The sequence below is a fragment of the Ptychodera flava genome, chromosome 11 (genome assembly GCF_041260155.1).
Source record: "Ptychodera flava strain L36383 chromosome 11, AS_Pfla_20210202, whole genome shotgun sequence".
Taxonomy (NCBI): domain Eukaryota; kingdom Metazoa; phylum Hemichordata; class Enteropneusta; family Ptychoderidae; genus Ptychodera; species Ptychodera flava.
In genome coordinates, this window is record NC_091938.1 from 8,060,460 (window position 1) to 8,076,387 (window position 15,928).

Consider the following 15,928-nt stretch of genomic DNA (forward strand, 5'->3'; position numbering starts at 1 on the left):
CCGAAGAAAGTTAAGCCAACGTTTTGAATAATAATCTTACAGATGTTTTCAAGCATAAAATGTGAAGTGTAGTGTCACATTGTGAAATTATTGGACATGCGCAAATCGACGATTACCGCACTGTGAGGTAATCGTCGATTTGAGCATGTCCAATATTTTCTTGTTAGTATAAACATTAAAGTTGCAATATGGATCAGAATTGACCTTCATATTTTGAAGATTTAACTTTATAGAAAAATCCACAACAATTTCATTTGCAGATTCGACCATTAACAGGAACATGGGGATGACTGTAATTTGAGTAAATTGACTTAATTACCGAATAATTGCTGTTTTGGTACGTACTGTTTGCGAGAGTATAGCACAGAATTTGAAACGTCATTTTTACCATTTGAATATGTACGCATGCGTATTTGATGCATGGTAACGGTTTATGAAATTGCCGCAACATCGTGTCAACATGCCTAGCTAGCCTTCTCACGGGCAAGCAGTCAGGTCTCTGCCCGCGCGCGCGCCCTGGGTCTCTGCTGACTGATTCGGCCTTGCAAAAATGGAAGAAATTGGCCAAAATGTCGGCAAAATAAACATTTTTTGGTCAGATCGAAAGATGGAACCAGAAAATGAGTGACACGCGACTACTGCACCACGACGCGGAGGCAGACTCTGTCTACAGTTTCTTTCGAAACTTACCCGGGTCGAAAACACCAACGTCGCCACTGGCACTGTGTGATGATCACCTTCGCTAGCCAGCGGTGATTCCTCGGGCAACACCGACCTACCAACACCGTGGCCGTGCGGACCCCACGATTTGTAATGTGAACCGGGCCATAGTCCCCCCGCAAGGAAATAACTTAGATCTGTTAGCATTCATTGATAATCTATATCCTTCAGGTCAAATATGCATTTTTCGGAAACAAAGCTTTAGAAAAACGGCAGTCTCCATCATTAATGGCATAGCATGGTCTCCTTACGACGCGTCGATCGACGCGCTGACATGGCCATGCAAGACCAGATTGAGGGCAAGACAGTTGCCGAACTTCTGCAGTGGTGGATGATACTGAAGTGGGCAAAGCTTTCAAATAAATATAGCGAGCAGATACCTCGCCTTTTAACATGAAAAATGTAACAACATGCAACGGGGAGAGGATTGCGGAAACGCTGTCAGGCACGCGGTGAACACAACCAGATCCGTGTACGTGGTCTGGACACTCGATCGATCGAACGTACACAGTAGGTGCCACACGGCGCGGCACTGACATACATGTATATGGGTGAGAAAAATCAATCACACGATCTTTTGTAGAGCTGTACTTTATCATATCGATATACTTATATTTCTGAAACATTGTGATGCTACCAAAGTTAGGCAAACGCAAAGTTTACAATGAATTATCATTATGTATGTCAAGTTCTGTCAGCGTAACAACATCGCCCCTCCGACGTGCACTCCAGTGCGACGTCATCACTCTTGGTTGTACTTGTCACGTGCACCGCAGAAAACGCCAATGTTTTTGTTTTGAAAGTTTGTTTACAAAACAGCTTTTCTAGGCGGCCGCAACGTATCAAAATGAACGTATTTGTGTGTCGGGATTGGTAAGAGGCTTAGCTAAGAAGAGTACTTCAACGTACTATGGTCTATTTGCTTTAGTTTTGCGAAAAAAAATCGACAATTTTGATCCATATTGCAACTTTAAAGGGCCATTATTTGTAACTTTTGACCATTTTTTACCCCGGAAAATTCCACGTGGGAGGCTCATATTTGTTGCAAAATGTTGTTTTACGAAGAAACAAGCATGATTAGTGATGTTATAGCCACATAAAACTGCTACTTTTGTCCAAACTGTGTTGCCCTTCCGAGCTCGTTTGTTGACGTCTGGCATGCTCAGCGCCGGGGAGAACGCACATTGTGACGCCGCGATCACGCGAGATGTACAAGTTCACCTTTATTGATTGGGGGATCAAAACAACATTGCGTCGTGGATTGCCAGACATCTGGCTACGCAACGTGTTCGGACAATGGACTACGTCGTAATTACCGGGCATAAGTAATGAATATTTATTTTTAAATTGCTGTAAATGGCTCGCGCAGGTGCAGAAGAATGCCTACGTTGGAATCCGCGTGTCAACAGAGTTTGTATTTCTGTCCGGACAAAATTGAAATTTTCGTTGTAAAATCACATGTTATTTAGTTGTCGGGCACGTGATGTTTCCGAATAATATGCGATTCTCTGTTATTTGACAGACTCTTCAACATGAGCCAGTGATCATTTCAATCAAAGCTAACGGAAAAATCGCCAGAAGATACAGCTAATGGAACATTAAGTGACGACATACACAAAGTTCGCGAAATCAACAGCTGCCTTGGTATTTTTTTGATGAAAATGTCAGACAGTTGAGTTCCTGCGACCTGTGTCGGAAAACAGATATAAGATATATTCTATATGTAGCTCTCTTTCGCGCTTCCTCGGTCAGGTTGTAATATTTGTAAGATTAGCTAACTGAAAATGGAATTGGCTAAAAGCGCAATAGTTTGAAAGCTATTATTTCATAGCTTACTAAGTTAAAAGTGGAGGAAAATTTTTAAAAATTGCAGATTATTCGGCTTTCCGATTTTATAATACTACCTGTAATGGGTAGATGATAGACCATGTGAGCAAAGTGTAAATAAATATACCCTAAAGAGTAAAATCGTACAAATTGTTAGAGTAACGCGGAATTTTTCACGTTTTACAAAGCGTGTACTGTCTTTGCGCTCTCTTAGTTGCAGTCGCGTTAATACAATATGGTTCATTTTCCACAGCAACTAATTCGCAATCCCAGTTGGCCTTTAATTGACAATAACTGAACATAATTACAACGCAAGAGCAGTAATTAACTGAAGAGAATCTTTTCAAGTTATTGATGATGATAATGATTATATGTGTGATTATTCTTTACCTTCATCACCGGTCACAGTGCCTCCCTCGTCGAAAGTACCGGTCGTTTTGTTCGCGTTTGCGTTATTGTTCTTCGAATAGTCGTTCAGTTTAATAGTCTCCCCGTTGGGTTCCATGGCCGTCGGATGCGGTGGCAGTGTGGCGCCGATTAAACTACAGTTTCCAGGGCACCATTAAAAATGACACGATGGTAAGTTTGGACTTCGTGTGATAAATCCCAGTCTGAGAAAAAAAAACGAAATCAAGTAAATCGGCAAATTTCTCAGCGATACAAAAACAAGATGAAAGTACATCTGCAAATGAGTGAGTGATAGGAAAAAATGATAGCGTTTGAAATGATGATCATCTAAAATTCTCGGCGATGACGCCGGATTGTGCCGCTGCGAAAAGTGAACAGTTTAGGCTATGTAAAATAATTGAAATTGCAAACATATTTTGGTCTAGTAATTGCGCCTGGTTGTTTCATATCGCTCAATTTCGACCAGCCACGATAACAGTGGTGTTGAGTTGCAACGTTTGCCTGTCCTACCAATTAACCCACTGCTATATTTTCATTAATTTATTTTTCAAAATCTGAAGACACGTCACTTAAGATATCATGGTTATAAACTTGGTTGTTCATGGAAGCTTATCTAAGAGACGTAATCATTGTTTATTGGAGAAAGTACTTAATGTCAATGCTGAATCAATGCTGAATGTGAATGATAATTTCGCAAAACTGTTGAATAAGCGTTCTGAATTTATCTCCAAATGTTGACAATAGAGCAAATTTGAAATGGCAAACATCCGACTCACCTACAGGTAAAATAGTTCGACCCAGTATAGATAAATAAAATATTCGCTGCAAATGTTAAACAATTTTTAACAATTTTTTTGTTTGTAAAACACCTACACGTGAACCGCGTTGGGTTAAGGAGTTACAGTGTGCAAACAAACATCCCAATTCGGAACACTTGTTTACGACCAGTCCTTCCACTACGTGTCGTGTTGGCATTGGTGACGTCGAACGCCGTGTCAGGGACGGGTTATGTCATTTGGAGGGTACACACTGAGAAGGCGGGGGCGAATTCATGGCGATTCAGTCCGAATACTCCTCGCATTCGGAATTTTGATTCTAAAACAAGCCGGAACATCCAAATAACGTGACTGCTACTTTCGACAAATGTCAACATAAATTTTGGTTGACTGTCACAACCGCTAGATTCACCGACATTTCGGGTCTAACTTGAAGTCTGTCCACTATGCCCATTGCAAACTGATGCAGATCAAAAATGGTATGACTAGACCCATCATCTGAGGGAACGAACTTACAGAGCAAGTAGCTGTAAGTTTTAATGATAATATTTTACTATTTTGGTTTGTATGTTAATTTGTTGTTCTACTCCCCAAAGCATGCTGAAACACCAACTATTAACTTGCAAACACAGCGTTTATACGTGTAAAATGCAATGTTATTGTTTACATTTGAATTCTAGTCCGGACCAGAATTCACCTGTCAACAATGGCACTGCAGTTTGTTTGTGTACAGTGTGAGTTGACAAGCTCGACGCTTGGGAGTAAAACAAGAAACTGTAGTTGACAATAAAAACAAAAATAGTTGAAAATATCATCAGAAGTTACAGCTACTGGCCCTTTACTACAATATCGTGGAGGTACAAAACGACCTCGAAGACAACGTTGAGTGTATAGAAGCGCCATATACTACTGTGTGTGTCGGTCACCGTCAAACAAGTGTGAAAAATAGTTCTGTGTGAGCAAATGACTTAATGGAATAGAATTATTTTCGATAACACAGTACCAATGTACCATTGACCGCGGATTGAGCGGTCTGTGGTGACAATTGTGTTCCATTGAGTACATCAATAAACGAAACAACAGCTAGGTACCGCTGGCACGGACTTATTGATACCCAACATCTGCATATGAAGACCCCGGCCTGACACTTAATCCGGTGAACGCTGCTGCGTCCTCGGGGTAAAGATGAATACAAATCCTAACCTGATGATCGATATCCAGTGTGTTGCCGCTATGTAGTGGAGACACTTTGGTGTTGTCAAATGCTTTGGTAGACTATAGGCGAAACTTAGGACATGCTGCCACCGTTTATCGAATGTAAAAGAACTGTTGTTACCGCCGTGCGAAAATTGTCCACAAAATCACACTCCGGAAGGTACAGTAGACACAAACAGACCTTGGGATTCGCTTGCAAACCGATTGCACGAGCTCCGATCTCGCAGAGCCTACTGCTGCACAGATTTCAGACGACGGTCGGTGGAAACAGATAAGCAAAGCTGCCAGGTTAATAGCTGGTTCAGCAAGTTCTCAGCCCGCGGATTCTTGAACAGCGATATAACTCAAGGTCCAACTGCTCAGCCAACACCGCTACATTACGCAACGAGAGAGATCGACTTCGAAATATTTGAATATCAATAGGTAAACGGTGTTGGAAATACGTGTACTCTGAACAGGTGACGACTTACGCTAGCTGGCGTTTTCTTGCCGTTGCTGGCGCAATCATCGGAAGGAGGTGTGACGGAGCGTTCTCACTGCAACATATGTTAACTTCCCCTGTCCCATTTGTACCTGTCTACATTCATCGAAAACTCGACTGTGTTGACTTTTGTGTTGTTAACGAGGATGCTGTTTGCACAGTCTCGTAGGTACTGCAGTATTCCAACCCAAGGCAATTTATCTCCGAGTTAGCGCTCTGGAAAATATGTTTGTCCAGAAGCCCAACCGGCCCTATTTTAAGCCCACCTATACCGTTAACTTTTTCGTATTATTTAAAAATAACACGTAAAAGGGGTCCCATTTTTCTGCTCTCTCTGTGGTTACAACTCGTTTAAAAAAATTAAAAAATAAAATTATAACTTCACGAAAAATACTTTACCGGAGGAAAGTTGCAAGAAAGGCAATAAGGTTTCTTATTTTACAGTCAGACCAGGAAAACCGATACTCACGGTGAATTGAAAGTTCCTTTGTGGCCCAGGCTCCGGATAAACACAGCCGTCACGACAAAAAGTTCAAGATGGCCCATCAAGTCGATGTAAAAAGGGCGTCGATTTCCAGCGGTCTGAGTCACGGTTCACGCGGTCGCAAATTGATAGCGCTAATCCTGGGCTGAATGTCTCTATTAGCAGACTGCCACGCGTGAGTTTGATGAAATTTACATCAAAGTGAAATTTACATCAAAAACGAAATTAAATCTCTTCCCAGATGACCCGGAGCTACGTTATGTTATGTAAGGTCGGACAGCCGTTGTGTACAAATCATATTAACATGATTTTCTTGCAACAGTTTGAAAATGTTATTTATTTATTTATTTATTTATTTATTTATTTATTTATTTATTTATTTATTTATTTATTTTTCTGAAAAAGTAAAACGGAACTTTAGTTAATTCGCGTGCGATTTTTGAAACGCAGGGAAAAGTTCAGGGTTAACGGGTTTCAACCGTAAACACTGTGGTACGGTCACGTTGCAATACGTATACGCAATTCAAAATTTGGCAAAAATAGTCCAGACAAACGCAACTATCTCATCAAAACCTTACCGCTGTGCGACCAATACCGGACACGTCTTCACCGATATTCGGCGTATGAATAATCCACTTGCGTCATAGACAGTTACATGTAAATCGGGCGATTTGTTTTCGCGCCCTTCAAATCCTTGTCCAAATGTCACATCGTTGTCAACGATAGCCCGATTACAGTAGGCCACGTGAAAAAATATACATGTTTCTCAGGAGTGAGAGAACTAGAGTCTGTCACAGTTAATGATGTTATTTATAATAGACTTGCCCCAGTCGCCTGGCTTTTCTCGGCAGCATGCAGCAGTTATTATGGTCCATCGCGTTTACCCAACGACTTTCAATTTACTCTGTTTTGATATTCATATGCCCCGCAGACCTGGGGCAAATCTAGATTTTCCTGAGCTACAACACAGCTTGTAATCTTCGCCCTACACATAAAGCCAGCTGACGACAAAACACGCAGCAAAACCAAGCCACTCCAGCTACCCAAACCGATTCTCGCCAAAAAGCTATATACTTGAAATAAAAAACGGCACCTCTTGCCCCTTAACTGTTGTCAATTTGTATTATTTCCACTTTCACCTAGATTTATTTGTAAATCTGACGAAAGTTACATCGAACAATTAGACCTATAAATCTCTGCACAGATGGCACGGAGCCGTAACAGGCTATTATGTAACAATGAGGCCACACTAAAATAAAAGTGTGTTGTCCGTAACAAGCGTCCGTGAAAAAAAAGGTTGGTTGGGGATGAGAATTGTTGGTTCTTTCTACTTTTGTTCGTTTGGACCCAAAGATACGGCAATCACGTCCAATTTTCAAAGTTCGGTGTTCAGGGTCGATAGATGAATAGTAGGGCAGGTCAGGTTACCGGACATTTTTAAATTCATCAAATCGTTGAGCAAACAAAATGGCTGTGAATGGGATACAAAGTCTGTCTTCTGTCGTCTGTATTGCTTGTTTTGCTTTAACTGACTATGGTAGAATGCGCCTCGGGGACAGACATTCGGACTCGCAAACTTTTGCAATACTTTTTCTGGTCTACCATTTGTGGGGGTTCATTTTGAAGCTCATGTAGTGACTGATGTGTTCACCGTCTCATTTTGGTGAAAATCAAAAAATTAATTAATCCCTGGAGGGATGGCGGCCATTTTTGAATTTCAGGTGTCGGGGAAATATTGGATAATTTGTTTCTCTAGAACAAAATTTTGCACGGTAACACGAGATATTTTTATTCGTGATTTTAAAAGGGAATGCTTGAAAAGTTATCTATAGGGAAAGTTTGAACAACGCTCTTTTAATTTCAAGATGCGTGCTATCTTAACAATCGATTTTCGGTGGTACCGACGCGCAGTGTCTAAGGTTATAAAGTGAAGGGGAGAGATTTATTGAGAGACAGAATGGGTGAGATCTGTCTCATCTTTTGATCGCCACGACCGACTTGCTGTCTTGTTCGAGTGATGTCAGTCATCCATCGATACTGCGGGATGTCTGGGGAAGAACTCTTAATAGAATGAGCGTCGTTTGGTAAATCGCGACTAGTGAGATAATTGGAAACTAAATGTATCATTCCACGAAACATCAGTGCTATGCAATGTATCCCGAACAATTGAGCAACATGGACCTCAATCTCATTCGGGAAATCTTTGCCCGAAGTTGGCGTAAACTAAAGACTTTGCACAGTGAAACGTCTCCCCTTTGAAATTCGCGCGGAACATCACTCTGTTTGTTAAGTTAACTGATAGTTTACCCTGGAGGAAGAGAAGAAAGTTGAGAAAGAGCCATCCAAAACCTTGATTCATGCGAGGAGAACCGTCGACATTGCTCTCACCGAGTCAGGGTGCAAGTTACACATTTCCCAAAAACCTTGTAGGCAGTTGTTTCAAACGAAAAAATTCATACGATCAATAAAAATTGACAGATACCTTACTCCTCAATAGCAGGTTCGCAAAAGACGTCTGCATCTGTGATCCCTCAATTTCTGTCCTGTATCGTGACTTGCCACACCCAGCAGGCGGATGGAACGCAGTGCCGCGGAGACCAACTTCTCACTAGCCGGGCATGCGCCGTACGGGGTTGATTACGCCTATCGAAGCCAACGTTATTTGGTACTTAGGTTGTGACCTCTGCAACCTACCCGATACAAAGTCTCGTTTTCAGCGTTTTAGTCGACATGTACACTAACATTGCCACACTTCTTTAGCAATACTCCTTGCTCGTATTGTGCTGCGTTCACCAACGGCTCAGGAGGCAAATGGCAGAATTCAGAGGATTTCACGATGGCCGCTCCGCCCCATTTCAGACATACTTTGACACCCTAACAACATCGAATTATATCTAAATACGTATTTCAGGATTTCTACATTCGCTGCAGGGAGTTCATGATAACCTTTCACATCATTACATCGGTCTAACTTGAAAGACGTGCATCAGAATTATAGCTAAATAAACATGATAAATAAATAAATGAATTTGAGTTTTTGCGAAAGTTATCACCTTATATTCATAATCACTGATCGCTGACACTTCTTTCTTAGCCTGAATGAAATATGAAAAGTTTTTGACTGATTTATAATTTATTTTTATGAGTTTGGATACAGCGGAGTTTGTTAGACTCTGAGATAACTGAAATTTATAGCAGTATATTGAGCGAAGCGCTAGAAAGAACGTCAATTATTTCGGTATTAAGATTAAGATTATTTCGTGTCAGGCGACATATTTGGTCTTTCGGAAGGAACATACATTAGGCAAAAAACCTCGTGTTTTGGGGGAACCCGATCTGCCATATTTTCTGCCCTGAACCAACCCTCTAAAGTTTCCGACAAACTAAAAATACCTCACGAATTTACTTTGTTCGGTTTCCTTTAGGCTAAAACGCCTAAAAATACTAACAATGAATTTTTTAGTGACCTACTCTATTTTGAAGTCGTGTTACGGAGAAACGCGTGTTCTCCTTTTATTTTTGCCCCGTTTCGTGACGGTTAAGTAGTCAAAGAATGCTTCGAAATCCGTTTTTATGGTCGTTATGCCATCATATCCGGTTCATGTGAAATTCTCATAGGGCTACACACGCGGATCACGTAATTAAAGTGTGCGTAAGCCTTCATACATCGTTACCCACCAATACATTTCTTTCTGTCCAAAATCCTTTGATCTGCCATCTTTCATGCCTTTATTTCTCACGGTTTGTTTTATTTGCAAATATAGCAACAGTTTTACCCGTTTTTGGTCGCATTTCCACACACTGATCAGTAACGATAGACCGTTAACAAACACCTTTTTTGTTTTTTATGGATTTCTAATTAAAGATAGAAAGATACCGGCACAATGTACAAAAACAGGCGGGGAAAGCGACGTTTTTCTTTCAACAGAAAAACCGATCCGACGTGGCCATCTGCGATGAAAAATACGAGCAATTAAATATCCCATGAATGCGTAATTTTTCATTTTAAATCCATTTTTGGTATCTTGGGCTGTCCTTTCCAGTGACCTTATCAAAACATTTGTGGTGGAAATGGCTTAGCAACGGCAAATGATCAATTACACGAATTTCTTCTCTAAAAATTACTGTAAATGATCGTATCAAAGACTGAGTTAAATTGCTTCCTCATTAAGTGTATAGTAATTTCTGTAAATACACTATTTAGTAAGATTAAGGTGGCTGCGGTGAATAGGTGTTATTATAAATACAGTACTTTAATGTAATGAACTCATAGACACCAAGAGAATTAACCTGATAGAAATATAGAGTATATGATACGTAGAGTATTTGTTATTAAGGTAGAACGCTCCTCAGGGACAGACATTCGGACTCTCAAACTTTTACAATTCTCTTCTGATATACAACATGTGGGGATTCATTTTAAAGCTCTTGGTGAAAGAAAACTTTTCACCGGCTTAGTTTTCCTAAATTCGAAATTTTTTATTTTTCTCCATAGAGTTAACACAGGGATAGCGGCCATTTTGAATTTCTAATATCGGTAAATCTTGGGTAATTTGTTTCTCTAGTACCAAAATTTGCACGATGACCCCTATTTTTATTCTTGATGTTGAAAGAGAATGATTGAAAGATTCCTTGAGGAAAGTTAGAGCAAAAGTTTAAGTCTTTCACTTTCGAGGTGCATACTACCGTAACATAAAGAACACAACGTAGGCCTATATATTACAGTCAGCGATGAAATAAATTGTCCCAGTTGTATGCTTTTAGGTAGATTGCGCCTCGAAGACAAATATCCGGACGGTCAAACTTTTACAATTCGTTTCTGACCTACCACTTTTTTGAGTAAGAAAGATTTCCACCGTCTCTGTTTTTCTAAAATCGCTCATTTATTTTTGCCCGTAGAATTAACACAGAGATGGCGACCATTTTGGATTTCAAATATTCGTAGATGTTAGGTAGTTTGTTTCTCTAGTACCAAACTGTACCAGGATGGACGCTAGGTAGTTTGTTTCTCTAGTACCAAACTGTACCAGGATGAACGCCTGATATTTATTCTTGATTTGGGAAGAAAACGGGTGAAAGTTTCATTGAGGAACGTTCGACATGCGTACAACCCTAACGTAGAGTGCGCCTCGGTGGCAGATATTCGGGCTCTCAAACTTTTACCAGCGCAAGTCTACCGCTTGTGGGGGTCATTATGAAGCTCATGAATATAAAAACTAATTTTCATAGTTTTTTGTCTGTGTTTTTGGGGAGGGATGAAAATCGAAAAGTCCATGCAGAGCTTACACAAGGATTGTGGACAATTTGATTTTCAAGTGTCCGTAAACGTAACAGTTGGTAATTTGTTTCTAAATTGTACCTAATACTTGCACTGTGACCCCTTGTTTTTATTCTTGATTTCCTGATTTCGAAAGGGAATGATTTAAAATTTCCTTGAGGAAAGATTAAAGATTGGGCAAAAGCTTAAGTCTTTCAGTTTCGAGGTCTCTTTATCGCTCTTTCGTTTGTATGTGTATACCACCCTTTCAGTATCCAATCTGCTGATGGTGTAAGCTTTTGCCTTTTTAAATCGACCTTTTTTATTTTTCTACATGTGGCTCAAAGGCTTAATGTCCCACCAAGCCAAAAATAGCAATTATAACTCGTTGTAATCTCTGTTCTATTAAAATACGCTTAATATCATTTCAACAGCTTGTCGATTTCATGTCATTCGTTATGGTTTTATTGTCATTCTTTTAATTCAGCAATACCATACTATCCTGGCACGATATCAACTCGCCGGAAACTAAGCGCACCCACCGAACGAACAGCGCTAAACCGTCACAGTGAAGAGTTTTCGACACGACGTATATACACGACAGTTTAACATTTAACGCCATTGCGGGTAAAAAGCGTGACCCGTTCTTATAGGGGCGAGTGTTTTGTCTTTCTCGGAAATAAAACTAGGCGTGCATGTTAAAACATGCGGTTCAGTCCTTTGTAGCGTCCATGCTTTATATATTATAAAAATGTGGATGGCGCGTTGTGAGTTTATAGTCCGTTCTATTTTTGTGAGGCAAATGTTTTCTTTTAATTTGTGTATGAGCGTGTGCTACCTTGCTATTTAAATATTTCTGTGTTTTGCATAAAGTGGTTGTGCGTTCACTCGTTTTCTTTCGGTACGCACACATTGTACTATACCTGGCAGTAGCTGAACGTGTGATTTTTTAAAACTATTTTGGGTATTTTACGTCAACAGCAAGTCCCTGTTCGACTCTTCAAGACATGTTGAAACACCAACTATTTCAGCTTGTCAACGCAGCATCTTTATGCGTCGAGTAAAACAGGCATGCGCACTGTGATTGTTAACGTTTTTACTCTTGTCCGGACCTGAATGCAGTCGTCGACAATATCAATGCAGAGTACATATGTACAGAGACTCAGATGACAAGTTCAATACCGTGTATCTCAACATGTTTTAGTGAGCGGAACAAGAAACTGTAGTGGATATTGAAAACACAAAACGGTGAAAAAAATATCAAAAAGTTATATTACAGCTATGTGGAGATTTACAACATATTTTATGACCGTGGCACTACTTCCCTTAATGTTAATGTAAATAGTGGTTTGTGGTCAGCTGATCAATCGCAAAGTTGAATAAGAAGTAAAATAACGAGATGGTAGTTTGACCGTTGATAATATTTGAAACACTTTTTAATTTTTCTCCATCCGTTATCTGTATTGTTTGCCGCATAGTTTATTAGTTTTTTTCCATGCATGATTTTTGTCAATATGTAATTTATTTTCGTAAAGTGGATTTAAAATTATTATTGTACATGAAATATCCCATTGAAAGAAACACAAAACCGAAACCATTTCCGCCGCGTCTCCTTCTCCCTACAGCGTAATGAACTACACAACACTAACCGTACGAGCAGAATGCACAATGCATAGTAAATACACTGCAGAATAGAATGTTCTGTTTACAGTACATACGCTGTTAAACAGACTGATTATTTACAATATAAACAACGTCTTCATTGACAAATGAATAAAAATAACAGTCCGGAACAACATTCAGTTTTTGAACAATTTTAGACATGACAAACACATACGGGTCGTACTTACGGGTTGAGCACCAGGCATGACCAGGCGTGACTTTTGAAATAGAACAAGAAGCTGTATTTACAAACAGAACGAAAGCTCGAGAAAAAAAAACGCGAAAAGGTACAGCTAGCGATGTATAAAAAGCATCGTTTGAACATCATTTGTATATGATTTCGATAGTGGTATTATTCCAATGTTGTGGATAAATTGAGGATTGGACTATCGATTGTTTGGTTGGTTGGTTGGTTGGTAAAAACCGCATGTTCGTTTGTGTCTCCTCCTTATCATAGAGCATTTATCATTAATTTAAGGCTCCATTATAGCCGTCACTTTCAATGTATTTTCGTTCTGCTCGTAAAATATGGCCACTTTCAAAACTGTGCTCCAATGCCCACTGTACGATTTGTCTACACAGCGCGTGCGTGCATAATGTCCTGTATTATTGTTGATATTTGGATTTCTAGTCAGGACTAGAATTCTTTTATCAACAGCAACATTGCATAATTTACACAATTCATCGTCTTATTGGCTAATAGTTTGTATCTCGACACAGTTTAAGGAGAAGAATGAGAAAAATGTGTTCATGTAACTGAAAAAAATATTGAAAATATTAAAAGACACTTAACCTGTATAATTTAACCAATACACCACGCCGGTTTAGCTTAACAGTAGTTTTATTGCCATCGCCGTATGTTATAATATTATAGTCTGTTACAGACAGAAGAGATCCGAGGGTTTAGCGTTTTAGGGACAATTACGAAAGATGATACAATCGACAGAATGCCAAGCCGTGTAATGCTAAGAATCGAACGAGTACTTTCACAAACCGGACAGGAAAAATTTATTTCACACATATCCATAACTGTCAATTAATCATCTGTTGAAAGTCATACAGGTTTCAACAAGCTCATCAATTCCTGTATTTTGCTCAAGTTAAGGAATCTTAGTGACATCTCTAATGCCGCCGAGTGCGATTGGTTTAGAAAACTAGAAGAAAAACCTACAGCAAATAAAGTGGATAGGGAACCCAAAATGGTAACATGGGCAGACTCTAATCACGTAAGCACAGTTTTTTTCACTCGGTATTCAATTAGACAAAATCACATTGTAAATATAATTGAAAGCTCGATATGAATATATTCTAACCACGCCCACTCCCAAAATTTTCGCTGTATAATTTTGGTTCAGTGTCTGTGTTCTACAGTGAATATCGACTTTTTTTAAAAGGCGCATATGATATATTCCACTTCTTTTTTTTCGCAGAGATAAACATTTTGGACATGGGGGTCAATGTGCAGCGTTTCGGAAACTGTTAGCAATTGGTTGGCTGAAGCTCATCTATCTAATTGAATTATTTGCAAACAGCCAATCAGGTAGCGAATAGCCCTAATTTCAGGCCCCTTAAGCTGCTGAAAATAATGACAATCTACAAATCAGATGTTACCTTTCAAGTCCTTGTAAAAAGGCAGGAATTCGGTCTGAATTCGGCTATTTTTCCATGATAATTTTAAACACATACACACATACATACACACATAAGCACGCACGCATGCACGCACACACACCTGTCACACATATATTTTACCGCTTAAACAAAACGCGATGCAAAGAAATATGAAGATGGAAGACTGTGTCACATATTCAAATCTACAAATCTACCAAGGTTTCTAGGCACTCAAATAAGTAAACGCAAAGGTTAAATGGAGGACAAAGCTTTGCTCTGCATTTAACATGTCGTTTAAAAACAACCATACAATGTTGCTCGCCTGTCTTTTTAAAACGTTTGTCATATACATATTGATAGTCAAACAGAGAATAAGAAAAATATCCACAATCCAACCAATCCAGCCAATTGGAAACAAATACTACGTTTCCACTATACGTCATATGCCATCAATTGTTTCTTATGGTTATTCATCGTTCTTCAAATAAATGCCGGTATAAACTGACTCGATAACGTTGTACCAGCGTTTTATCTTTCTGTCATTGGTGATTTGATTGAGGCGAGTGTATTATGCAAATTAGGGGAATGTTTCCTATTGCATTCAGACTCATACCTGACATCTCTCTCTCTCTCTCTCTCTCTCTCTCTCTCTCTCTCTCTCTCTGAATTAATGTATGAATGTACGTATATATGTATGTATGTATGTATGTGTGTTTTATGTATGTATGTGTTTGTGTATGCATTGCATTGTATCTTGTTTTGTATATCTGTTTGTCTGTATTCAAAGTATACTTGAATTCATAAAAGTATCAATTTCACACCGGTGCGTTCATACAGCAACTGCTTTCAAGGACATATTTTGAAATCTCTAACACATTCACACGCCTTCGTTATGGATCAGCTATGAGATATCCATGGGGATGTTTGGGAGACTGATTCAACGGCCGAATTTTAAAACCATCTTCTTTTACCCCTGAAAAGACGGACGTCGACCGAATTTCGAAGCCTGCATTAGCAGTAACATTTGGTGCATTTTTCTCTCATTTTGTTTGGTTTTTTTCTAAATCACAGTTCTTTTTCTACTCCAAAAATCAAATTTGTGTGTGTGTGGGACCAGCAGACAGCATATAAGTGAGTGTAATGCCCAAGTTATTGATGACTACTGAAGTTTTATAGATCGGACTGGAATTTATTTGTCAATAAAACCACTGCACATGATTGTAAACTACATGTTCAGTTGGCAGGGCCTATATTTTGTATTTAAACATATAACTTATGGAGAATGATGAGAACAGTGTATTTTTCTTGAACTGAAATAATAAAGTGCTGTCAAACATTAAAGCTACAGTCCCTTAAATAGCAATATGAAGAAATATTTCCAAACACGACCTTTCTCAATGTTTGTATCGGTGGTTTTGAAGATTATTTCGAACTGAAGTATGGATAGTTTATTCGCCCAGGCGAACGTTGTGCGAAAAATATCAAAC

The 15,928-nt window shown here is 39.3% G+C and overlaps 1 protein-coding gene across 5 annotated transcripts in view; it reads right to left on the reverse strand.

Annotated features, from left to right (window-relative positions):
- LOC139143431 (transmembrane protein 163a-like) overlaps positions 1 to 15,928 on the reverse strand; it is a 29,030-nt gene that overhangs the window by 8,723 nt on the left and 4,379 nt on the right. Inside the window, exons 1-2 of one of the 5 annotated variants that reach the window (XM_070713737.1) lie at positions 8,394 to 8,570; positions 2,938 to 3,158 (exon numbers count right to left, since the gene is read on the reverse strand). In XM_070713737.1, the coding sequence (XP_070569838.1) occupies positions 2,938 to 3,052 (115 nt within the window). In that variant the 5' untranslated portion in view covers positions 3,053 to 3,158; positions 8,394 to 8,570. Of the gene's footprint in view, positions 1 to 2,937; positions 3,159 to 3,731; positions 3,882 to 4,934; positions 5,206 to 5,896; positions 6,051 to 8,393; positions 8,571 to 15,928 lie in introns of those variants that run through there. The other 4 variants (XM_070713738.1, XM_070713736.1, XM_070713741.1 and 1 more) reach the window with 4 other exon arrangements.